This window comes from Xiphophorus couchianus, chromosome 4 (assembly GCF_001444195.1).
Source record: "Xiphophorus couchianus chromosome 4, X_couchianus-1.0, whole genome shotgun sequence".
In the NCBI taxonomy this organism is placed as follows: domain Eukaryota; kingdom Metazoa; phylum Chordata; class Actinopteri; order Cyprinodontiformes; family Poeciliidae; genus Xiphophorus; species Xiphophorus couchianus.
In genome coordinates, this window is record NC_040231.1 from 4,731,817 (window position 1) to 4,757,130 (window position 25,314).

A 25,314-nucleotide genomic window follows, 5' to 3' on the forward strand; every position below is an offset into this window, starting at 1 on the left:
ATGCAGGGGAAATCTGATACATTCACCAGCGCCACATAAATATGAAAATCTGAAGTGGGAAAGGCATTAGAAAGATCTCACCATTAAAATTCAACCAGCATGACATGATTTCCAAGCATGGAGATGCTGCAATGTTTCTGAAAGCCTCCTCAGCGGTATAAAAATGATCGCTCATTGCTTTGATTTGCCTTAAGACATAAGCTTTATGAAAATAAATGGTGTATCTTTGAACCTAAATCATGGTAGAACGCTGCCTATTGAACTCCAGCCTATTTTAGTTGCATTTTCCCGAGGTGATGTAAACAAATGTGCTATTTGTGAGCGTTGCTCCCTTGTGGGGTTTTTTGAACACCGACATGAACCCACATACAAATGTGCTGCATGCTGCTTTTATTAAACAAGCACTCCAGCCAAAGGCACCACTTGCTCTATTAATTGTGATAAATGACTTCCACTTTTAACTCCCTTCCACCTAATATTGTGATGCCTCATACTCTGATGAGCAACAACATATCTATCAGGCAGCCAGATGAAGAGAGTACAAATAAACCTAGTGCAGATTCTTGAGCCTGTATTATGTCAAAATTTCTAAGTAATTTCAAATAAAATAGATTGCCAGGTAAATTTATTTATATAAAATTTAAAAAAATATTTTGCTTGTATGCACAGTTAAATCTACCTTCTAAATACTAAAAATTTAGCAAATTTACTATTAGAAAGTAGGATGTGGTCGAAAGGAAGCGATAAGATGGGCGAGACATGCAAAGGAAAATCATTTTGACAGCTTTTGATTCTGCGTCTCCATTGTGTTTGGAGATGGAGCCGTTTAGCTTGTTTTGGATAAATGCTAAGATCTATATGCAACATAATATCATATTTGTCTCTTGTTAACAATTATACATGCTATGACTTGTAGCTCTGACTGGATTCTAATAATGCTTTTTCAGTACAGTGAAATTAAGATTATAATATCTTAATGCATTTTTGTCATAAATAAATGTGTCAGATATGTACATTTTTTTACATGAACTACAAACAGGTTAAATTCAAAGAAGCAGTTTTCAAATGATGATTTCATTTCACCCAAATCAAACTGGCCCTGTGTGACAAAGTAATTGGCCATTGTTAAATCGTGAATTAACTGTCATTAACCACATTTTTCGTTCTATTTCACTTTCCACTCTGAGGGCTGATTACTGCCAGACCTGAAGAATTAAGGGATCACTTAAATATAACCTTTCAGAAAACATAAAGAGGCTTTTAAAGAACCAACGAGAAACAAAGTCACTGACCTCAATCAGTCTTAAAAGGCTCACAAGGAAATTTTGAATACTTTGGGACTCCAGGAAACTGCAGTGGGATTGTCTACACTAGAGAACAGTACTGAACCTTACCTAGAGTGGTCAGTATGTCAAATGTACAAGAATGCACTTATGATTCATTCAGGAAGTGTAGACAAAAAAAAAACATGCCTCCTCTAAGAACCTATATACTGACAAGAAAAAGTAGAACTGTTTGAAAGGTGCATGTCCTATAACATCTGGTGCAAAGCAAAACATTTCAGAAAAAGAACGTCATACAGTCAAGCATGGTGGTGATACTTTGATGGTGTGGGGCTACTTTGTTATTTTGAGAACTGAATGATTTGTTTAACTCATGGAACCAGGAATTCTGCTTCCTAGTAGAAGATCTTAAAGGAGAATGTTGGCTATCAGTTCATAAGTTTAAGCTCAGCTGCACTTATACAGTGGGGTAGTGATATCAATTATACCAGGAAGTCCTATTAGGAATGAACAAATAAAAGAATAAAAAGTAAACTACGGTTGGGGGATGATGTAAAGTCCATTCATCATCTAAGAGGCAGTAGTAGACAAGTGTTCATTCTTAAAACCTCAAATGTGGATGAATTCAAACAATTTGGTACAAAAGAGTAGGCCAAAAATCCTTTACAGTGGTATATGCAAAGGACATCACCCATACCTGATGGCAGTTATTATCCTAACTAGCTGGACCTCCCAGGTTAACAATTCAACTATACAATACCAGCAAATTATTAGTTAATATCCAGACACTTTTTCCAGTTAGACAATAAATGTAGATCTTTAGTCACATAATATTTGCCAAAACAGATTTTTTAAAAATATTTTTAAACTTTTGGTATGACAGTTTAGCACAAGTCACTGTATCTTATAACTACCTGACTTGACAACCATCAGTCAAAATCTGACAGACCACTTTCACAGATGAGCTATTTTAGACCCAATCTAAATCCTGCTGAACCATCAAATTAGTTCATCTAGCAGAATATATAACATACCTGCTCAGCACTGCTTTGCTATATCTAAGTCACTGCACAACAGCAATTCAAACAGTTGGAAGCACAAAACTATAAATTTGATCTTGGGTGTGCAAACTTTTGCAAAGTAACGCAATGTAGGCCATTCTGCATCTCTGATGGTCCAATTGCATTATGTTCAACTAGATTGTGAACAAACTCCCTTTGTGGAAGGAGTTGAAGTTAAATTAGATTTCTAAAAGGCCTTGAGCAGCTATTATTTAGCATAGTGTGGTGCAACTTACTAAATCATTCTCTTTCATACAAATATTTCATGACATTAATTCATCAACCCTGCTGTTTTCTTGTGCAGAAATGATAAAATAGTGCTGTGTCCTTGGTAACCAAAGTCCAAATATGTAAGAGGGTTTTTAAACACACCATATAATCATATATCTGCCATTCAATAAGAAAATATATGTACTGTGTTATTAATTTATTAAACAGTCAATCCTATCCATGTGAAACAGAAAATGTCTTAGTCACACAGAGAAATTATTCTGAAAGGATGCATCAGCTTCTAAACATGGCATGAAAAAGGCCATTTAAGGCTGATTAATGCATTAACAAATTTCTGAGTAAACCCATTTGGGACTTGTAAAGTTGGTGCTTAGCGCTTCATTAACAGGACCTCTGACTGTATTATGAATCACTGCCATCAAAATGTCTTCTGCCATCAGCCCACAGTAGTGTAATGCGTGACAGTTGTGTGTAAGTATTCATGAGCAGAGCTCGCCAGGGCCTGAGGTTACCTCTATGTTGGGTCATTTTTTTAGGAGCAGAACGAATCAACATGACCTGATAAGGAGAAAAAGCTATTTCAGGTTTGGATATGAACCCTTCCTTTGATCAGCAGCTCATATCAGCACAGCATCCAGTGTACGTTTGCTCAGAGGCGTAGGGAAAGTGCGGTTCCCGCTGGACCTGCGTGCTCACAAGACAACTTCCTGAGGCAAAACAAACATCTCCTTTTTTTTTTTTCTTTTAAAAGTTGTCCCCATCTCAGCCTCACTTCAACATCAAATGTTGGAGTTATCCTCCACCCTGAAATTCAAAACATCTGCCTCCAGTTGTGTGCCCTTTAATTCCCACAGGAGCTCAGCTAAAAGCAAGACAAGAACTGTCTCCTCTAATAAAAAATAGTCTGCGAGCCCTCTATGATCACTCTGCACTCTTGTCAGTCATAGCTCTGTCATGGTCTTCTTTGAGGAGAAAATGAAAGAAGATGAGACAGCAGAGAAAAGGGAAAAAAGAAAACAGAATTTCACGTGGGCATGCGGGTTAAAGGAAAAACTTTTTTCCCTCACATGGTTATATGTCCATTTTGTGTCTTTAATCTTTAAAGTTCAGTGGGATGAGGAACTCTTAAAGCCAATCCAGATAAAACTATTGCTTTGTTTCATCTGAAATGGCGAAAGAAAGGTAAATACTGTATTCAGTTTTCTTAATCTATTAAGTCAAACCATTTTACCTTAGTTCTCCTTCCCTTTCAATATTTCATTTAATCCTTAACTGATCTTGTGGCTACAGAAACCCTGTAAAGAATATTCAGATGCATTGTTCTGACTGTCCAACAATACAACTCATTTAATAGCAGACTGACTTTCTGCTTTACAAACTGCATAATTATTGATTTTGACACTTCACTGTTTAGAAATCATTTAAGCAATTGTGTTGAAGACTTCTGCAAATACACCAATCATTGTGGCCACTGACAGATGAAGAGAATAACAATGATTATCTCTTCAACTAAGCACCTGCTAGTGGGTGGGATATACTCAGACACTTAATTGTCGACACTTTAGCCAGTTAGAACTCAATTTGCTTAATTGTCTAGTTGTGGTGATGACAAGTTCCTGAAGTTTAAATTGAGCATCAGCATAAGGTAAACAGGGGATTAAAGTGACTTTGGTCAACTGGCCTTGACGATAGAAAAGCAATAGCAGCTCAAATATGCACAGACTTCTAACGTGAGCTGTATGATATCTTAGAGAGCACAACACATTGAACCTCAACACAGAAGACCACACCACATCTGACTATCACAATGAAAAACACGGCCTGGTCCAAGGAGTTTAAATTTCAACTGCAGCGTTCAGTTGGTAGGATTGGATCTTGGTGTAGACAAAATGAAAACATGGATCAAACCTGCCTGGAACCAACAGTTCATGCTGATGGTGGCAGTTCAATTAGGTTACAAAGTTCAGATCATCTCACACAAGTTTCTTAAACATAACGAAGAGTTCACAGTATCCCAGTGGCTTCCACAGAAATCAATCCAACAGAGTGCCACCGGGCTGTGGTGCAACAGGAGATGCACATGAATGTACAGCTTACAAATCTGCAGCAACTGCATAATGCTACCAAACTAGCATGGATCAAAACTCTGAGGAATATTCTGATGCCTTGTAAATTTGACTCAAAGAATTACAGGCAGATCTAAAAAAAAAAAAGAAAAGGGGAGAATCCCACCTGTTACAAGGGGATGAGTACTATGTAGCAAAAGGATATTTTGTTCTCAATTAATGTGTTGGAAGCTGACGGGGTCATCATTTCTGTCTTGATCCAGTAGATAAACTGGAACTCGGGTTTTCGAAGTAGTAAATGCTGAGTCTGATGGCAACATGCCAGAAAAGTAAAAGTAACTGTCTTTTGCTGCACAGTTGAGATAAAGACAGTATTTCCTGATAGTTGTTGATCTTTCAGTAGGACGTGTCCTGCTAAAGGAAAATGGTTTGATAACAACTTTGAGGTGCAGACCTGGGAGCCAAATTTTACAGATCTAAATCAAAGAGAATCACTTGAAACTCCAGCACGTGCTACAGCTAGACATGTGCAAAACATCTCTTAACATCCTTCCCTTAGAAAATTTGCTAGATCCTAATACCACACATACTGCAGCAGACCATTAGGGGTCTAAGTGCAGTCCATTCCTTGATGACATAGGGATGATATGGGGTGAAAAGGTGAAGCAGTACAGTTTAAAAGGTAGTTCTCATGTTATTCACTGTATAATCCATAATTGCTGCGTGGACAGGCAGTCTGGAGACCACACATAATTTAACATCACATTTCTAATAGCTAAAAACACAGAGTGTTGAAAACAACTGAACAAAACATATTTTTCTTCTTCCAAACAACACTGCACAACATCTCGATAAACAGCCTCGAGTCCAGTGCAATCATTTTCAGTTGGAAAAAAAAAAGGGCCCAGAAGGACAGCATGGTTCTGTTCAGTAACAGACAGGCAGGTGATGTTGAGAAGTTCAGGTGAGAAATGACAACTAGGTGTTGTAGAAAACGAACACAGCCAATGTGAGACTGCTCTTTAAAGAAACTCAGCGTCAACTCGCTATTAACAAGATGAATAATTAACCCGTGTCTTGTACCTCCAAGTTGAGTTCCTTTCACTTCTGACATTTCCTTTGATTCAAACTAAATGTTCTTAATGTACCCTTCACCGGTGGAGCCACGACCTGCAGATGACTAGTTTGAATTCTTGGTATTCCAAGAGAGCTCATACTCAGGGGGAGAACATACCCGATTCAGGAGCTGCAATGAATGCAGGTGAAAACAGCAATGACTTAAAGTCAAAGCTTAATGTACTCTACTCTCCATTCAGTGCTTGTGTGAATCATCTACCACCCCAGGAGTTATGATTGGAAGGAAACCAAGTGAAGTAAAACCTTCGAGTGATAAACGTTATACATTACTCAACTTTCGGGAGAGACACAAGCTTGTAATGTTATGCTTTTGTTTTAAATTGTGATGCAGCTTATTTTCATAAGTCTGGAAAACTTGTACAAATGTGAATCAGTTTTAGAAGCTGCAGTAAGGGCTTGTCGTTAAAACGTTTTTACCTATAGCAACAAACAATTTGTGGTTGAAACCTTCAGGCATCTTATCCAATATGTCCCTTATTTCAGTCTCTGGACATTTGTCCAGAGGACAGTAGGAAAACAATGATGTACACCTGACACCTAGTGGTTAAAATGAGTACAACAGAAATCAAAAGCCAGCAGCTGTGTGTTGAGATTTCCACAAACTTCATTTCACTGGATATTGATTTAGATCTTGTAGTAAAACTGTAGATCTGGGAAAAGTAAAAAGAAAGAAAATCAACATTTCACACAGAAAATCAAGTTAAGCCTGGAAATTTGTAGCAATGTGTCACATCAAACAAAGGACAATTTTAGATTAGACATCTAGCATCAATCCAATAAATGAAATGAAGCTACAGGATTTATTTAGAGCTTTTACTGCTTTCTTCAGGTGTTCTTAGGAGAGAGAGAAAAAAACACCACCCAGCCAAAGTTCTTACAGATGAGCAGTGAAATGAAAACAGTGATATGAACAAAATAACCACAATGTTTACTTATTTATTGAACAGGTTCAATAATTATCACAACAGTTTCACATCAACAGTCCAGTTCTAAGAGAAATGTGTCACACAACGTTAAAACATATTTAACTTTAAAAATTAACCTAAACACATAATTCCCTTATGCATTGTAGGTTATTATGGATTATATGTAAAGTGGTGAAATTATATTTTCTTAACTAGCAATACATGTACAAGACCCATTGTTCTGTTAATATTGCAAATACATTCTCAAAAATTATAGTAAACAATACTGGCCCTACATACCGTCTTATAAAACATATAGTCTGTCTTGTTGGATTTTAAAGTCTCCCTCTATTGAGATTATTCTCTGTTCCTCAATAATACATTTTAAGTCATTTTATTACCCAGCAACAAGCTCAATCCTTTTTTTCTTGCAGTATTTCTTGTGAAATGCGTTAATCAAAATTCCAATATACCACCCAACCAGAAGCGTTCCTGCATTATGAAACCTGTCTGGTCTGGCTGACAAAAGCAAAACGCAAATGTTTAAGTGTGGTGGCCGCTGATGCAACACAATCCCTCAACCTGCAATCCTCCTCTGACAAACTCTGTCCCCTCCACAAGAACACCAAGATGCGACTAGCTGGATTACAATGTCACATTAAGAACTGTTGAAATATGACATTCAGCAAAGGCTTCACTGTTTTTTTTACCTCAACAAATTATCTTATGGCAGTTAAGACCTTTAGTTTAAAAGGTCGAACCTGTTGGACTTTTATTGGCTCGTGTCGTGTGTGGTCACCAAAGTTTGGAAAATCTGCCGACAATCCTTAAATCGTGCCGTGTGAACCAGACCTAAAACTCACAAGCTCCACTCCTCTCATCTTGTCTCGACCACTGCCCATAACGCTCTGACTCTGGTCGCTATGGTAACGTTTACATATCCCTTCAAAATAAGATACAGACAGACGCCACAAAAACAAACATTTTACTTTTGTGAAAAGTTTAACTCATGATAACGACTAATGGGAGCCCTGAGCTTGTTTCTCTGCAACGAGACGGTCCCATCTGGGAGTGATGAGAGACAATAACACCCGAAGTGTTGCTTATGTACAGGGTGCCTGGTCTCTATGTGGCAAAGCAGTTTGAAGGCTTCTTTCCCTCATTAGCGAGCCGGTCACCGCATATCATGCAGAGTGGGCTTGGAATGTGGGAATCATCTGCCGGGATAAATCCATTCTCCTGTCTCTTTTCTGGGCCTTTTCCCCTTCGCAAAGAAACTTTCCAAAGACATCTGATCTGTTTCTTACTCATTTTGCTGCTTGTGGGCTCAATGTTGGGCGCAAGATGTAACCGAGAGAATCTGGTTAAAGGATTTTCAAAATAAAAGATCCTCCAGACTCAAACAATACATAAAACAGAAATATTTAATTATTTCTTGCGCGGCCCGGTACCGGTCTGCGGCCCGGGGGTTGGGGACCACTGCTCTAGTACATTTCCAATATCATAACTTGTAAGCTATGGTATTTTTAATAGTATAAGCTATTTTAAAAATATTAACTTCTTATTCTGTCTTTTTAAAACATGAGTAAAGCCTCTTCATGCTTACCAGCATTGAAACTCTTTAACCGAGGCTATAACAGGACACTTGTTGAACTAAAAACGTCCCATCCCACAGTTACTTCTTTGATCTTCTGCCTAGGGAAAAAAACAACAACAATTGAATCAGATAGAAAGAACTGAACTTTGACACCACAACCTAAAAGATGCTATTTTTCTCCCACGGAGAGGTGACTCAGATGGCCCCTGTGCACAATAGGTGTCAACACATTGTGTCAGGACAGGCCTGCTGTGCCACTGCAACAGCAACCTGGGTAATAGTGCAACTCATCACTGCCACTTCCGCAAGGATACTCAAGACACAGAGACACTTTGGATATCAGAACATTTTAATGCATCCAAAAATTACAACAGCGGCAAAGAAACAAACACAACCAACTATACCAATTTTTAACTGGAGAGTGATTTGATGCTTTCCAGAATTTAAAGCTGCACAATTCTAAATAGTGTTTTCATTAAGAAGTTGAAGTAAATTCTAAAATCGGTCTCAAGGTCTCCAGTTTTTCTTGAGCCACAAAAAAGTACCCACTGATAAGTTGATTTAATTTGCATCATGAATTGCAATTGTAACATTTCTAAATTGGAAAAAAAAAAAAAAAAAAAACTGTTGAAGCAGCTCATTTGACTAATACTTCCACATGTTTAAACATGTTACTACTTTCCTAAAATAATGGTCTATGTCATTTTTAGCCAAAAGTGATTTTTTTTTTTGTCTGTCTGGTCATTATTTTAAGAAGATGAGGATTTACAAAAACCAATTGGCTATAAAATAAACAAACTGTAAACCACAGATGTGGAGATTAAGGATCCTACTATAAAGTAACATAGCTGAATATTCCCAGTAATTTTTGGGAATAGCACGTCAAAGTTCTAAAGAAAACAAAGGGACTGGAGGCACACTGACTTACTTCAGAGTCTTGAGGATGTTACATAATTCATCCTTCAGTTTTACTTCTGTGGTAAAAAGAGAATATTTAACTCCTACAGACCTTTAGAGACAAAGACGTTCCAGTTCAAGTCTGCAGAGCCGAGCCTTTGAATCTTCACAGGATTTTTCCTTTCGCTTCCCGACTCTAGACACCAGGAAAACAGGAAGAAATCACGCTGCATAGATTAAAAGGTGTTCCAAGAAAATTGGAAAATTAATTTTAAAAAATTAGTTTAGCTCAGTCCATCCATCCATCCATCCATCCATCCATCCATCTTCTTCCGCTTATCCGAGGTCGGGTCGCGGGGGTAGCAGCTTCAGAAGGGAGGCCCAGACTTCCCTCTCCCCAGCCACTTCTGCTAGCTCCTCCGGGGGAATCCCGAGGCGTTCCCAGGCCAGCCGAGAGACATAGTCCCTCCAGCGTGTCCTGGGTCTTCCCCGGGGCCTCCTCCCGGTGGGACGTGCCCGGAACACCTCACCAGGGAGGCGTCCAGGAGGCATCCTGACCAGATGCCCAAGCCACCTCAACTGGCTCCTCTCGATGTGAAGGAGCAGCGGCTCTACTCTGAGTCCCTCCCGGATGACTGAGCTTCTCACCCTATCTCTAAGGGAGAGCCCAGCCACCCTACGGAGAAAACCCATTTCGGCCGCTTGTATCCGCGATCTCGTTCTTTCGGTCATGACCCAAAGCTCATGACCATAGATGAGGGTGGGAACGTAGATCGACCGGTAAATCGAGAGCTTCGCTTTTTGGCTCAGCTCTCTCTTCACCACGACGGACCGGTACAGCGCCCGCTTGACAGCAGACGCTGCGCCAATCCGCCTGTCGATCTCCCGCTCCCTTCTTCCCCCATTCGTGAACAAGATCCCGAGATACTTAAACTCCTCCACTTGGGGCAGGACACCCCCCCTGACCCGGAGAAGGCACTCTACCCTTTTCCGGCTCAAGACCATGGCCTCGGATTTGGAGGCACTGATCCCCATCCCGGCCGCTTCACACTCGGCTGCGAACCGATCCAGCGAGAGCTGCAGATCACGATCTGATGAAGCCAAAAGGACCACATCGTCTGCGAAAAGCAGAGATGAGATCCTAAGGCCACCAAATCGGATCCCCTCAACACCTTGGCTGCGCCTAGAAATTCTGTCCATGAAAGTGATGAACAGAATCGGTGACAAAGGGCAGCCCTGGCGGAGTCCAACTCTCACCGGAAACGAGCCCGACTTACTGCCGGCAATGCGGACCAGACTCTGACACCGGTCATACAGGGACCTGACAGCCCGTATCAAAGGGCCCGGTACCCCATACTCCCGGAGAACCCCCCACAGGGCTCCCCGAGGGACACGGTCGAACGCCTTCTCCAAGTCCACAAAACACATGTAGACTGGTTGGGCGAACTCCCATGCACCCTCCAGGACCCTGCCGAGGGTGTAGAGCTGGTCCAGTGTTCCACGACCAGGACGAAAACCACACTGCTCTTCCTGAATCCGAGGTTCGACTATCCGACGGACCCTCCTCTCCAGGACCCCTGAATAGACCTTGCCAGGGAGGCTTAAGAGTGTGACCCCTCTATAATTGGAGCACACCCTCCGGTCCCCCTTTTTGAACAGGGGGACCACCACCCCAGTCTGCCAATCCAGGGGAACTGCCCCCGATGTCCATGCGATATTGCAGAGACGCGTCAACCAACACAACCCTACAACATCCAGAGCCTTAAGGAACTCCGGGCGGATCTCATCCACCCCCGGGGCCTTGCCACCGAGGAGCTTTTCAACCACCTCGGCGACCTCGCCCCCAGAGATTGGAGAGCCCAACCCAGAGTCCCCAGGCTCTGCTTCCTCAGTGGAAGGCATGTTGGTGGGATTGAGGAGGTCTTCGAAGTACTCTGCCCACCGGCCCACAACGTCCCGAGTAGAGGTCAGCAGCACACCATCCCCACTATAAACAGTGTTGGTGCTGCACCGCTTCCCCCCCGAGACGCCGGATGGTGGACCAGAATCGCCTCGAAGCCGTGCGGAAGTCTTTCTCCATGGCCTCTCCAAACTCCTCCCACGCCCGAGTTTTTGCCTCAGCAACCGCCCGAGCCGCATGCCGCTTCGCCCGCCGGTACCCATCAGCTGCTTCCGGAGTCCCACAGGCCAAAAAGGCTCGATAGGACTCCTTCTTCAGCCTGACGGCATCCCTCACCGAAGGTGTCCACCAACGGGTTCGAGGGTTGCCGCCGCGACAGGCACCGACAACCTTGCGGCCACAGCTCCGATCGGCCGCCTCGACAATGGAGGCACGGAACACGGTCCACTCAGACTCCATGTCCCCCACCTCCCCCGGGACGTGTTCGAAGTTTTGCCGGAGATGGGAGTTAAAGCTCCGTCTCACAGGGGATTCCGCCAGACGTTCCCAGCAGACCCTCACAACACGTTTGGGCCTGCCAGGTCTGACCGGCTTTCGCCCCCGCCACCGGAGCCAACTCACCACCAGGTAGTGGTCAGTGGACAGCTCCGCACCTCTCTTCACCCGAGTGTCCAAGACATACGGCCGCAGATCCGATGAAACGATGACAAAGTCGATCATCGAACTGCGGCCTAGGGTGTCCTGGTGCCAAGTGCACATATGGACACCCTTATGCTTGAACATGGTGTTCGTTATGGACAATCCATGGCGAGCACAGAAGTCCAGCAACAGAACACCGCTCGAGTTCAGGTCGGGTGGGCCGTTCCTCCCAACCACGCCCCTCCAGGTCTCACTGTCGTTGCCCACGTGAGCGTTGAAGTCCCCCAGCAGAACAAGGGAGTCCCCAGGAGGAGCACTCTCCAGTACTCCCTCTAAGGACTCCAAAAAGGGTGGGTAATCTGAACTGTCGTTCGGCCCGTAAGCACAAACGACAGTCAGAACCCGTCCCCCCACCCGTAGGCGGAGGGATGCTACCCTCTCGTTCACCGGGGTAAACCCCAACGTACAGGCGCCGAGATGGGGAGCAACAAGTATGCCCACTCCTGCCCGACGTCTCTCTCCCTGGGCAACTCCAGAGTGGAAGTATGTCCAGCCCCTCTCAAGGAGACTGGTTCCAGAACCAGAGCCATGCGTCGAGGTGAGACCGACTATTTCTAGCCGGAACCTCTCGACCTCACGCACTAGCTCCGGCTCCTTCCCCACCAGAGAGGTGACATTCCACGTCCCAAGAGCCAGTTTCTGCAACCGAGGATCGGACCGCCAGGGCCCCCTCCCTTGGCCGCCACCCATCACACAGTGCACCCGACCCCTTTACACTGTTACACTGAGTTTAGCTCAGTGTAACATATTAAAAGTACTTTAATTGATGTCAAAACAATGCTTGAGTTAACTAGATTGCAAGTACATTCGTTAAATAAGATCCCTGTTAAAATGTATATAAAGAGGATCATTATATTTATATGCTTTTCTTTTGTTTAGTTTACATTAATTCTATGTGAAATGAGAAAAAATAGTGCCTGAGGCTACAGAGTGAGAAACCCATAATTCTAAGTGCTTTACAGCAAAATAAGAAAATAAATTGTGCAAATTGTTTCAAGTTAAACATATGAAGATACTGAAGAGTAAAAACACTTAAGAGTTCCTTCTGAGAGGGGAAAAGAAAAATCCCTTTCTTTAAACCTCTGGGGGAAGCGTACAGCAGCACTTTGAAGCTTCAGTGTCTGACAAAAACAGCTTACCATAAAACATTATGCAAGTGAAGGGAAAAAAAGCTTTCTGTAATGGATGCTTAGGCCCACAGAGAGCCCTGATCTCAACAATAATAAATCAGACTGGGATTAGACAAGACAGAAGCAAGAGATACCAACAAAGCACAACTAAGCAACCATTCTTTGTAATAAAGTTTTGAAATTCTGCAGATCAATCAATGACGTGAATAAATTATGACAAAACTTATCAAGGAAACGTGTTTAAATTAATTATTTATATATCTTTTGTTGATCTTTATGGATGGGGGTGTAGTCAGATGGCCCCAGCGCACATTTTGCCTCCTCATAGGGGATCGGATTGGGATGCTCATGCCACTGCAGCAAACACCCCAACTGATTAGTGCAACTCATCACTCTCACACCCACCATCCCGTTGATTTGATCTTGTACTAAGAAAAAATTGAGCCCATTTTGTTTGTACCTTGAACTCCAATTTAAACCGACGGGACGCCTCATCCATTCAGCGCAATCCACCGTGACTGGTACTAAACACTTTTCTTACTCCCCAGGCAAGTTTCTTGTAATTAGTAGCATCTGTGAACAAAGAAAACAAGCAGGTCAGCTAATGACAATGAACAGAGTCGATGGGTTTAATAATTAATATCCCACAACAAAGTCTGATTAGGGAGGTAAAATATCCGCTAAATTAATAGGTCATAAAGTTACTAAAGATCATAAAACACCAGGTAGCCGAATTAGCTTAAGTGCTAGCAAACAATTGAAAGCAGCATCAAACATTTACTTTTATTTACCAAATAACAGTCCTTGCCCAAAACCTACGAAGGTTTAAGATATACGCATTATGTTGAATCGACGAGTCTATTAACGTCATACTGCAACTTTGAAGCTTAAAAAACGGGAAGTTTACCTGCTTTATCAGTACAACGTGGCTCTTTCATTTTTAACCACATGGCTAATCGGTTCAAACCAGCTCGAGCTTTCTTCGCCTTTCTCTACAAAGCGGCTGGCAAACAGCTTTTAGATGAATTACCGCCACCTAGCGGAAATAAGCCTGGATCAAAAGGAGTTTCGACCATGTACCCTTAATGATGTTCGCTTTCCCTAAAAATCCAGGCACATATTTGAAGACGGATTGCCTTAAATCATCCAACTACAAACCGCTCACCATGTTGCGTTTTGTGCTTTTATCAAAGTCTCACCAAATTCTCGCTGTTTCGCGGTCTTGCTCGCGAGAATAAGTAATTTTTCGGTTTCTTTGATCACCTAACTTTTTATATAGCAACTAGATAAAGCGTCGTGAAACTTTTCAATAAACGAATTTTATCCACATTTATCTTATTATGCATATTGTCTTACAATATGCAACATTTTGTGCAACATTATATTTTCTCCAATTCAATATCAAGATATTCTACCATTTGAAACGGCATCAAATTATAATCTATTTAAATCTTCTTGGAACCAACATATGAATGTTTATCTTCTTTAAATATGTATAAAATTTTATTGGCTTGAATGATATCTATTTCCAGCCAAATAAATAAATAAATAATCCAAGAACTTTTAAAATATTCGCCGCTTTTATTCTCTCTCTTACTGCGATATCAAAATGAAAGCAAGAGTGGAAACATTACGTAATACTGAAATGAAGAAATATGTCTGAAAAGTTTACCGTGAAAAAATAGAAAACGTTTTCATTTGAATCAGTTCAATTTGCTGGAGGGCTGAATTTGTACCTAATGCAGTTGGAGGCCATGCAAAATTATTCTGCAAATTTCAGTTTAACTTTTCTTCTGCTTTTTATACTTTGTTTTACATTACATCAGGCAGAGATCAACAACCCATATAATGTAACTACTTTTTTTTTCTTTTACTAGATATACACTATCTTTTACTATCATTCATATACATTTTATACACCAGAAAAATCTACTTGACTCATGGAAAAATGACAATTTGTTGAGTTGAATGCAAATTGGGAAAAAAAAGTTCATATTTGCCCTTTTTAAAATGCCATACTTTGAAATTAGTTAATCATGTTCTCTCTTCATTTCTAAAGAAATAAACCTAATGTAAAAAAAAAATGTAGTAGAAAAACTGCAAAGATGAGTGAGTCAAATGTTTCACTGAAATGCAAATGCCATTTTATATTAAAAGATAGCAAAGGAATAATTCACTATATCACACAACACAGCTTGTTAGTACTGCCAGGGAAATACATATACAGTCTTTTCATATTTACACATAAATGACAACCCAAAAAAATCATAAATACCTCTTTGTTAACTTTACAACAACTATATGTGACCAGTATTTCATAAGATAAAAGAGCACTATTAAATAACTGGCACCTTCCCTATCATTTACAAAGCTTAAAAACACAGTGGTTAAAATAATCCAGCAAAAACAGCAACAACAACAATAAAAAACTTTTTCTCTCCAGTGAGTAATATTAATACAAGTCTAAAAATGGTCATGAAATCCCTTTGTACAAAAGACTTTACAAATCCATTAACACAATATTAACAGAAATATTTGCTTCAATCCACATGGTAAAATCTGTACAGTTTCTATTATTTCCTGCAGCAGAGTTGGAGAGACTGTGAGCCGGGATAACTTAATACTGGGTCGCCACGAAGCTCCAAAGGCTCCTACTGTCAACTAATCCTTAGAGACTCTAGTTATGTAGCTGCCAAGACCCTCTTCCATTGGCCTCAGTGCTAAGTCTAGCAGCAAATCAGCAAGTTGCTGAGCTTGTAGCAGATACTTCAAAATACACGTCTCTATTACGTCTAAAAGATATATTTGTCTGTATAGTGATATAGGATTACGTACTGCATTTAAACAGCAAGGACTGTAGTCTAACGTTAAAGCAATACCCAAAAACCGCTTGGTAGAGAAATGAGAATCCTCACTGAGGTGGTGGGATTTGCACGCTGTACCGTTTGTTGATGGCTGCTTTAAGGATGCAAACTGATAAACTCAGGTTGTCTTTTAACCAAGCAGCATTTCATCAAGCAAATACTTTTGTGCCAGATTTCTGACCCACTTGCATCTAAAATGTAAGCCAAGAATGCAGAAAGCCAAATTGAACTGTGATCAAGTTGCTAAAAAGAGCTTTAATATGATAATTTCCATACAGACATGGGAATACTGTGTAAAAACCAATGTATAACATATTTAAAATGGGAACATAAATAAACAGAATTCTGAGGAGTTTGTTTTATCCATAATGAATTAGTTAATTTTAAAGAACTTTACATTCTAAAAGTAAGTGCTACTAAAAGGTAATATTTAACCGTATAGAAAACCTCAGCACAAAAAAATTGCTCTTTTTTGGGGGAAGATCAAAGAATGATATGCTGAATGAGAATGACGAAGCTATATTCAGATGTTTGCGTCTATCTGAAAGGCTATGCAGCTGAGAAAAACGTCATCAACATTTTAATTAATACAATATTAAATATAAAACTGAAGGAGAAAGATTAAAGTGTTTCACACTCAGGATTTTGCATCCTCGAAGCTTGTTTCTCTATGTTCAAGAAAAAAAAAAACATGCTCTGAAATATAAACTAAAAGACTTTCAGCTATGTTTACAGAAAATGCGTAGACCACAGGTGTCAAACTCCAGTCCTCAAGGGCCGGCTTAATTACCTCCTCCTTGTGTAGATCAGTTCTCCAGAGCCTTGCTAATAACATAATAATTCTGCTCAGGTGTGGTGCAGCAGAGCCACATCTAAAGGTTGCAGGACAGCGGCCCTTGAGGACTGGAGTTTGACACCCCTGGCGTAGACCATCTGAGAGTAGATCACTTTGTTCCTGTTTGGAGGCTTTATGAGAATCAGGAGAAAACATCTGGAGTGAGGTTTCCAACCTGCAACAGCGAGTTTGTAAAGTAAGCGCGGGAAAAAAAAAAATGCTCAAAAGTTTTCATGAATCTCAAATGCAAGTGAAGGCGGAGAGGGAAGAGTGGAGACCGTGTGAAGTCTCGCCCTTTGGCACCGTCATAACACAAAAGTCCTGCTGCACAAACTGCTCACACAACACTCATCAAAAACCCACTCAAGTAAAAAAAGAAAAGGTTTATAAATAGAGTTCATATAGACATGACTGGCATCCGAGTGAGAACTGTTGTTGAATGAAATATGTAGCTTTAGTTTTGTCCCAAAAATAGTTCCAAAAAGTAGACGTGAGGTACACAGAGAAGCGTTTGTCTTGTCGAGTTTCCGTCCTTTAAATCGGCTCCAGGTAGTTTTAGTGTCTCTGTTTACATCCTCCCAGGAGTCTTTTGCTTTCTTACACTGGCATGCTCCTTTAGTTTATCACTCTGCCTGGAGGGAAGTGGCACTGGGAGTTCTGCTGTTAGGTGTGTACGTGTTTAACCAGGACGGAGCTCCAGTTTCAAAGACAGAAGTTGTTTGTTGTGTCTCACCGGGTTCATATGAACTATTATTTTACATTTGCTTCAGTTAATCTTTGAATCTGTATCAGCTTTGAACACAGGTGTCTGCATATGTGTGTGTGTGTATGTGTTATGTGATGAATAGTTGAGATGAAGCGCAGAGGGAATTTCTCTCACACTTCGCTCTCGGTGGAGGGTTTGCGTATGGAGGCCCAGCCGGTGTCGGGCAGGCTGTGCTGGGCGTGGCGCTGCGGGGTGATGGCTGAGGGGGTCAGTGTGGTTATGGAGGAGCACTCAGACGCCTCCTCCTGGAGGAGCTGCTCCGTCTCGCCATCGTCGAGCGAAGCGCTGCTAGTCTGCAGGGACACTGTGTCAGTGCGCATGCAGGTGTGCAGGCCGCCTCGGGACGGCTTGATCTGTTTCAGGTCGTCCCAGTAAAGCTCCTCACTGGACAGGAGGCACACACCCTCCACAATGCGGATCTTCTCCTTCGTGTAGCCTCCATCCACTCCACCCTGGATGAGGAGACAAACTGTTGATCAAACTGGTTGCCATAGTACCTTCAAAGAAGCATCATGCCCTTATATTTATGCTGGAGATTTCAGGATGATAGGTACATAGACATGAAATAAAAGATAAATGATGGGTTTTCATTTTGATATATATTTTGTTAGTTTTTCCGTTATTTAAATGTGCAACATTATGAAATACTTAATCTTCAACATGTGAAAAACTCATTTTACTAGTTGGATTAATCAAAAAGCAGGCAGTTTGTCACTCCAATACAAAATATAAGTCAGAACTAATGGGTTAAAGCTGCAGTATTTAACCTTTATAAAAAATGTTTTGTTTTTTTTACATATTTGTTAAAACTTTCATCATGTCATGACAGTATAATATTAGAAAGATAGAAATGGTCAAGCTCCTCCACCTCCTCAATGTGCCACTATTGCAGTCTGAAGAAATATGCTGCTTCTGGTCAAAACAACCAATCAGAACCAGGAGGAAGGTCTGAGTGCTCTCAATCCAACTTGTGAATATACGTATCGCTAAAGGTGCTAATGGCGGAGAAACCACTGTTACGGGACATTATTTTATCTGCCATCATCAATGGTCATGCGTACTAGCATTAGCATACACCACATGTTCTACTGACGGGGAGAAGCTATATCATAGCAGAGACGAAGGGGGAAGGTGAGTAGGCGCACACAAGGATGATTGACAGCGCTAAGACCTTCCTCCTGGCTCTGATTGGTTGTTTATATAGAACTGGGAGAAACCACATGTCTCATACCATACTGCCATGACATAGTGACAGTTTCAACAAATGACAAAATATATCTTTTATAAAAATGATATACTGCAGCTTGAAAGAGGCTATTTTTTTAGTAATGATGCTTGCCCTTCTGTGAGTTTTTACTAGTTTTTAGTTGCTATGTTTAATCTGTGGATTTTGGAACTGGACAATTGAAACTTAACAGGGAGATCTTGAGGAGATTGTTTTGCATGCTTCAGATAGCATTTTTTATCAATTCAGTCATGTTTTAACTATGCACTATTAAGCTTGAAAAACTGCACAAAATAGGTGTTAATCTTTGGATAGTAGTTTCCATGCAGTAATAAACTAAGGTAAAGAAAAACAATCTAAAACCACTGGGACACCACTCCTTCATGCTGTGCAGCTACCTCTCCTTGGGACAAGTGGGTCAAAAGATAAAGGGGGAGAGAGAGTTGTAGGGATGAGAGAGCTGCAGCGATGAAGAAAAGAATGGGGAGAAGATGAGCACTAGTGTCTGTGGGCTGTAAAAACCACAAGCTGCAACATTCAGAGAGAAGAATCTGAACAGGAACATTAACGCTATCCCCAAAATTTCATTGGTCGTCCTTACAATGACTCTGCTGTTAGTATACCCTTTACCTCTTTCTTATATCGAAGCTGGTTGTATATCGGAGGCTTCTGCGATGTTTCGATCTTGACCTCTTGTGTGGATGTCCGATAGGAGGGGTTACTGTAGGTCAGATTGCTCACACCGGGTTCAGCAAATTTAGACTTTTTGTGTCTGTTGGTCAAGAAAAACAATTGTCAAGTGTCAAAATTATATTTAGTTTAAGTGTATGCCTGGGTTGAGCAATAAGTGGGATACTGACCTATAAATGATAAAAGCAGCAATCAGGATCAGAATCGCCAGGATGGTGAGAACCCCACCAATCACATAGCTGATATGAAGTCCTTCTCCTACATGTCATCAAATAAAAAATGCAAACATTTTACATTAGCACTGAGGCGTTTTATTGTATAGCTACAAATTAAGTGATTTGCCTTTTTTTTTAAATCATTTATAATTAAATAAGAATGACAGAATACATTATCTACACAACAGATTAGCAGATTTTCCCAGTTAATTTTTTTTTTCTTTGCAGGTTGCAACATTTGTGTCAAAAAAAATTGTAAGTGATTTTTGGAAAACATTAAAAAGACAAATAAATTATTATAGGACAGAAAGAAACAATTAACTTAATGCTATAACCAGTACTGTGTTTCAGTGTAGGAAATATAAAAACAGTTTGAACTTTTTAAAAATATATATTTAGTATCACTGACAGAAAAACATAAGCATGATTTTTAGTTTATAGCCAGTCTGCAAAGATCAAAAGTATGTTTTGTTGTGTTCTCACCATGAGGGGCTGTCACCACTGTGTTCAAGCAGCCTCCAGCGTTTAAATCCTTGTCAGTGCAGCTGAGGAAAATAAGAAGAAAGCCCAGCTTGTCATAATCTTGTCTCGTCACAAAAAAGGGTAATGAATACATCTGTGGTGGTTTTTCTTTGGAAACCTTTCACAACTGTGTTTCAGCTTTGTAACTTTTATTACATCCTTAATGGGATAGTGACAATTCCCCAAGCACTTAAAAAAAAAGCAGCTTGAAACCACTAGGCAGCTTTTTTTAGACTCAGACCAGTGATAGCTCTTTCCTTTATATCAGAACATTCAGTGAAAGCCGTGTGGACCAGATGCTGCTCTTATCAATTAATTTCTCCGAAACTTAATTATATAGCTCGGATTGCCAACTAATGTAATTTCAAAGCTCTTTAAAGGAGAAACTGGTTCAATAAGCATCAATATCCAATACAGTCAAATTGATGCAACTGAATCCAGAGCTAATGTGATTTGTTTTTTATAATTATATATGCTATGCTGGCATTCCTACTGTTCTGTCTTTCAGAACATTCTGTGGAAAGTCATCATTTTCAAACAAACGGACATACTTGGTAAGAGAGGGTCCCCTGTGTGGCGCGTCTGTCAGTCTGTTGGGAATCTTTTTGGGAACAGGAGTGCTGCTGGCACCTTTGGAGGGAGAAGTGGGAATGTAACCTGCAACTGAAACAACAAATCCACATAAGAATGTGAGTATGCAGAAACACACTGGAACTCATGTCTTCGTTTTTTGGCTATTAAGTTATAACATAATAAATTTGTTTATTTGTTGTCAGGACTTGAAGCACTACATCACTGCCCAAAACGTAAGTTGGTGTAATCCAAGCAATGTTTCAAACAGCAGTATGAGGAACTTGTCCACCATATTCTAAATATGAATTCATATTGTTGCTTCTTTGTTTACAGCCAATAGAATTTGCTTCAAAAGAAGGTCTGTCAAATGTTGAGATAGTCTTTCTACTGCTATTTTCAGGGATGTTAACATGTTCATTTCAAAACATTCCATGTTTTTCATCACTCAGATTTAAAGTCCGCTCTTCCCTTTTCTTGACATTTTTAAAGTAGTAATGCAAAACATCATTAGGAATCAAGACTATAAGATAAATGGAGACTTTTAAATAGTGAGACACAGAATGAAGGCTGATAGTCTATTCTCTTCATCCTTCTTTCTCAATACATACTTTTCATGTTGCTATGATAATGGCTAAATTGATCAATTCACTATAATGTCTTGGACTTTGCTTTGTTGCTCCATCCCTACAGCTGGATCTGGTTGCTTTGCAATTTTGGAAAATACTTTTTTTTTTTAATTGAAAAAAAGAATGATGAATAATTAAAATCAGTGCTGAAGTTTTATAGTAGCACTGAAAATAGCTGTAATTAATAATTAATAGCTGTCTTGTGTTTTTGTTGTCCAAAATTGTGGATAAGAAAATCCTAACAAACAGTATTATGAATTGGTGACTGTAGTATAGCTGAGGTCTCTATAAAATGGTAACAGTGAACACTAACCAGTAGAACAGGGTCGCCCATCTGGTTCATCTGGGCAGGCACAAACAAAACTGCTGGTCTTAGCGAAGCAGAGGTGAGAGCAGCCCCCATTATTTATTCCACACAGGTTAGTACCTAATGGTCAGGAAGGAAAACAAGAGGCATGAAAGAATTGGACTTTATTAAAAAAAAGTCAAATTTTTAACAATACTTAAAAAAAAGAAGTATTGTTTTTGACCAGTAGATGGCACTCCATTCCTGTTATAGTTTCTGCTACTTCACCACTTTAAACAAACCAACTTTGGTGTCTTTCTCCGAATCAGGAGAAATGCCTTACCTGTCTGTCTGTGTGGAGATACCACTATAATGTCCATCAGGCCCTCCACATTGGCCAGCACAGTTTCCTTATTGCGGCCAGTGTGTTTATCCACTCGCTGGATGGACTTAGTCTGCCAGTCCGTCCAGTAGATCCAGCGGTCTTGCTGCGAGAGTCGGGAGAAAGGAGTTAGAGGGGAGGACACCGGCTTCGACTGGGGAAACGGGGGAGAAGAAAAGAGGAGGAAAAACACAGACAAGGAGCAAGGGGGGTGAGAGGAAGAAAGGGAAGGTAAAGGGGGGAGAGAGAGAGAGAGAGGAGGAAGAAAAATGAGTGGAAGGAAAGCAGACGAAATGGTTAAGTTGAATGAGTTCGATATGAGGACGGAGAGGCGACAATGAGAATCACACAGTGAGCCGATGAGTCAAAGAGAGCAGGTGAGTGGAGGAGGCAGCCACTAGGGAGGGTCAGCCCTGTGATTCACAGCCGAGCTGAGGGGACGCGAGGGTTAAGGCGTCTACCTGTGTAAGGGCGAAAGGGTGCGACACGGGACTAACGAGGACCTGACGCAGCTTTCCGTTCAGGTCCGAACTCTCGATCCTGTCCAAGTGGGCGTCTACCCAGTAGATCCTGGGAAGAAAATCAAAGAGCCATTAGGAACAACATGGTTCACTTCTGCCATCTAAGCAAATACCTGCTACAAAAACAAACTAAAACACACTTACACTGCATCACCAAACATGTTCATACACTATAAATGCTATGAACACTATCTAAACAAAACAGGGTCTTTTTTTACTTTATTTATTAGGTCTAATCATTAATCTGATATCATTAGGAGGCTTCAGCATCATCTTTTGACAGATTTATAAAATAGGCTACATTACAAAGCTCAAACACCAGTGCAATGCACAATATTCACTTTCTCTCTACCATATTCCACTGTCTAAAAGGAGCAATGATGAAGACGTAATTAGTATTATTTAACTAGCCTGTCAGTGGTCAAATAACATGCTGATCAATGTAATGTGTCTATTCAATTGACAAAACTATTTGCAGCAGCACAATAAGTTAATAGGTGAATCCGTAATGTGTGTGTCTGCAGTTTCATTTGCACACTAATTAATGTCCTTTCCAGCTGGGTGAGATTTAGTCTCCAATCAAATCAAATAAACTAAAACCTTATCAAATCACGACATCAATGAAATGAAAGTATTTCAGCTGTTTGTTTCAAACCTTCTTGTGTCGTAGTCTAGAGTAAGACCGTTTGGCCATCCCAGGTCCGTGTTGATTAGAACTTTTCGGTCAGAGCCATCAAGATGGGATCGCTCGATCTTCGCAATGTGCCCCCAATCCGTCCAGAAGAGAAACCTGCAGGCACAAGGCAGAAACTTCATATTGTCATAAAGTTACATTAACAAAAAAAGCAATAGAAATTTTACGCAGTAAACTGTTATTCTTGTCATTTGTTTGTATTTTCTGTCTTCTGTAGTTCAGCATCAACAATAAGGCAGCTGTTTATTTCCACTTTGAAAACTACAATGACCTCCAGCAGTTTAAAGTTGAGATGAAGGACAGAAAATTTTACAGTGTGCTACTGCACGAGGTCAAAGTAAGTTATTTTTTGCTGTGGTGTGACCATTTTGTTTGCTTACTCACAATCATCACCTGACCATCTTGGAATGCAAATTCAATGCTCCTAAACAGTCAGTGACTGCCCCCTTCTGGTCAAATTATTTGCTACAAATGAATCTAAAAAAATAGTTGAACTCAGCTGCCATGTCAGACATTTGGCCCATTGAGGTGAGTGAACCTTCATCAGTCAAGGAAGCATGTCAGGATAGTATAGTATAAAATAAAAAATAAAGTTATTATTACATTATTTTTGTGACATTTTTATAGCATTTTGTCTGATTAAATATGTCTCTAAGTTGTGACATTCATGGTGTTATAAATTTCCAAATAAAACTCGTAGTTTACATACACGACAGTATAAGATGTATAAAAAAGCAATGCTTAAGCATAATTTTTCTAAAAACTGGTGTCATCGTATGGCACCAAAACATGTGATGGGATCACATGAAAAAGTAGCAACGTTGGGGACAGGAAAGAAGTGCATTATGGCATTGTTATAAATGAACAAAAGCAGTTTAATATCAAAAGCATAGTCATGGCTAACAGGTGACCAGGTGAAACCTAAGCTTTTAATTTGAAAATGAAGCATACGTAAGTCTCCACTCTCACCCTTTGCTTGGGAACACTGCAATGGCTCGTGGTTCATCCAAACTGTTGTTCACCAGGACTTTGCGGCATGTCCCATCCAGGCGGGCCACCTCAATTGTGTTCCGCCCGGTATCAGTCCAGTACATGTTCCTGGCCACCCAGTCCACAGCCAGTCCATCTGTGGTTTTCAGGCCCTGGCTGATAACCGTTTCCATGCCACTGCCATCCAGATTAGCCCTCCTACAGAAAAAAACAAAGTTATTGCCAGACAACAGTAATGAGTAAATAAATCTCTTCTCGTTAAACTACAGCAACATGGATCACTTCTCCGTTTAGTTATCTGTTTGTTGTTAAATGAGCAGAAAAGTCATAGAAATTTAAATTTAAAGTGAGATATAATGATTTTTTCAGACAGAATTAAGTGCATTTTTCACCTGATAACATCCAGAGTAACATCTGTGTAGTAAAGCTTTCCATCAACGCTGTCGTAGTCCAGTGAGATGACATTGTGCAGCTCAGGAACTGGCACGTGCACATCGGTGTGGTCGCTGGTGTCCAGGGAGATTCTGCGCACGCTGACGCGGTTGGAGAAGAGCAGGTATGTCTCCGGGGAGTCCTCACAAGACCTGCCGTCTCCCTTAAGCTGAATGCCAGTAGGGCACGCACAGGAAGTGCCGTTAGGACGAGGGAGGCAGAGGTGTGTGCACCCTCCATTCCCTCGTGCACATTTATTAAAACCTAATAAAAAAAGTCAAAGACAGAAGGATTGAGACAAAACAAAGGTATAATGAATCAGATGTACAACATAACAAGCATGCTTGCATCTTATTTCAGTTTCTTACTAATTTACTTATGCAAATTCCAAACCTTTCGAGACAGAAAGATGTAAATGTTTTAGACCATTGTGAAAGTTTAGGTACAAAATTCACTATGAATTTGTTGCAGGGCTTTTCTTTAAGGAGAAGTTTTAAACAACCTGAGGCAAAAACTGTAGGTTATACAAAATGAAGCATGGATGTAGCTGAAACGATTAATAGTATTGGTTGTGATGAATTGATTATTGAAATAGTTGTCAACTAATTTAGTAATTGATTATTTGTTGAGTATACAGACTCAAAAAAGGTTATTTGCTGAAAGATTTTGCATTTATAATAAAAAAAACTATAAGAAAATCTATATTGTTGCAGTTTAGTCAATAAAGTGTTTATTGTCTAATCTAAATATATATATATATATATATATATATATATATATATATATA

At 40.4% G+C, this 25,314-nt stretch overlaps 1 protein-coding gene, 1 long non-coding RNA gene and 2 other non-coding genes across 6 annotated transcripts in view; all 4 read right to left on the minus strand.

Annotated features, from left to right (window-relative positions):
* Positions 1-6,694: 6,694 nt before the first annotated feature.
* Positions 6,695-13,957, minus strand: LOC114143747 (uncharacterized). Its single transcript, XR_003595307.1, has 4 exons — positions 13,814-13,957; positions 13,367-13,479; positions 9,290-9,373; positions 6,695-8,378 (listed from the first exon to the last, which is right to left on the minus strand). It is a non-coding gene; the product is annotated as an uncharacterized LOC114143747 (long non-coding RNA).
* On the minus strand, positions 8,470-8,581 carry LOC114143812 (small nucleolar RNA SNORD67). The gene has a single exon (XR_003595329.1). It is a non-coding gene; the product is annotated as a small nucleolar RNA SNORD67 (small nucleolar RNA).
* Positions 13,192-13,306, minus strand: LOC114143811 (small nucleolar RNA SNORD67). Its single transcript, XR_003595328.1, has one exon. It is a non-coding gene; the product is annotated as a small nucleolar RNA SNORD67 (small nucleolar RNA).
* Positions 13,958-15,027: 1,070 nt separating the features above from the next.
* The window catches only part of lrp4 (low density lipoprotein receptor-related protein 4), a 112,432-nt gene continuing 102,145 nt past the window's right edge, over positions 15,028-25,314 (minus strand). The window contains exons 28-39 of one of the 3 annotated variants that reach the window (XM_028014754.1): positions 24,488-24,791; positions 24,075-24,293; positions 23,067-23,201; positions 22,352-22,460; positions 21,852-22,044; positions 21,536-21,649; positions 20,575-20,686; positions 19,985-20,046; positions 19,457-19,544; positions 19,227-19,368; positions 18,995-19,056; positions 17,715-17,823 (exon numbers count right to left, since the gene is read on the minus strand). In XM_028014754.1, the coding sequence (XP_027870555.1) occupies positions 19,015-19,056; positions 19,227-19,368; positions 19,457-19,544; positions 19,985-20,046; positions 20,575-20,686; positions 21,536-21,649; positions 21,852-22,044; positions 22,352-22,460; positions 23,067-23,201; positions 24,075-24,293; positions 24,488-24,791 (1,520 nt within the window). In that variant the 3' untranslated portion in view covers positions 17,715-17,823; positions 18,995-19,014. Of the gene's footprint in view, positions 17,824-18,994; positions 19,057-19,226; positions 19,369-19,456; positions 19,545-19,984; positions 20,047-20,574; positions 20,687-21,535; positions 21,650-21,851; positions 22,045-22,351; positions 22,461-23,066; positions 23,202-24,074; positions 24,294-24,487; positions 24,792-25,314 lie in introns of all 3 variants that reach the window. The other 2 variants (XM_028014753.1, XM_028014752.1) reach the window with 2 other exon arrangements.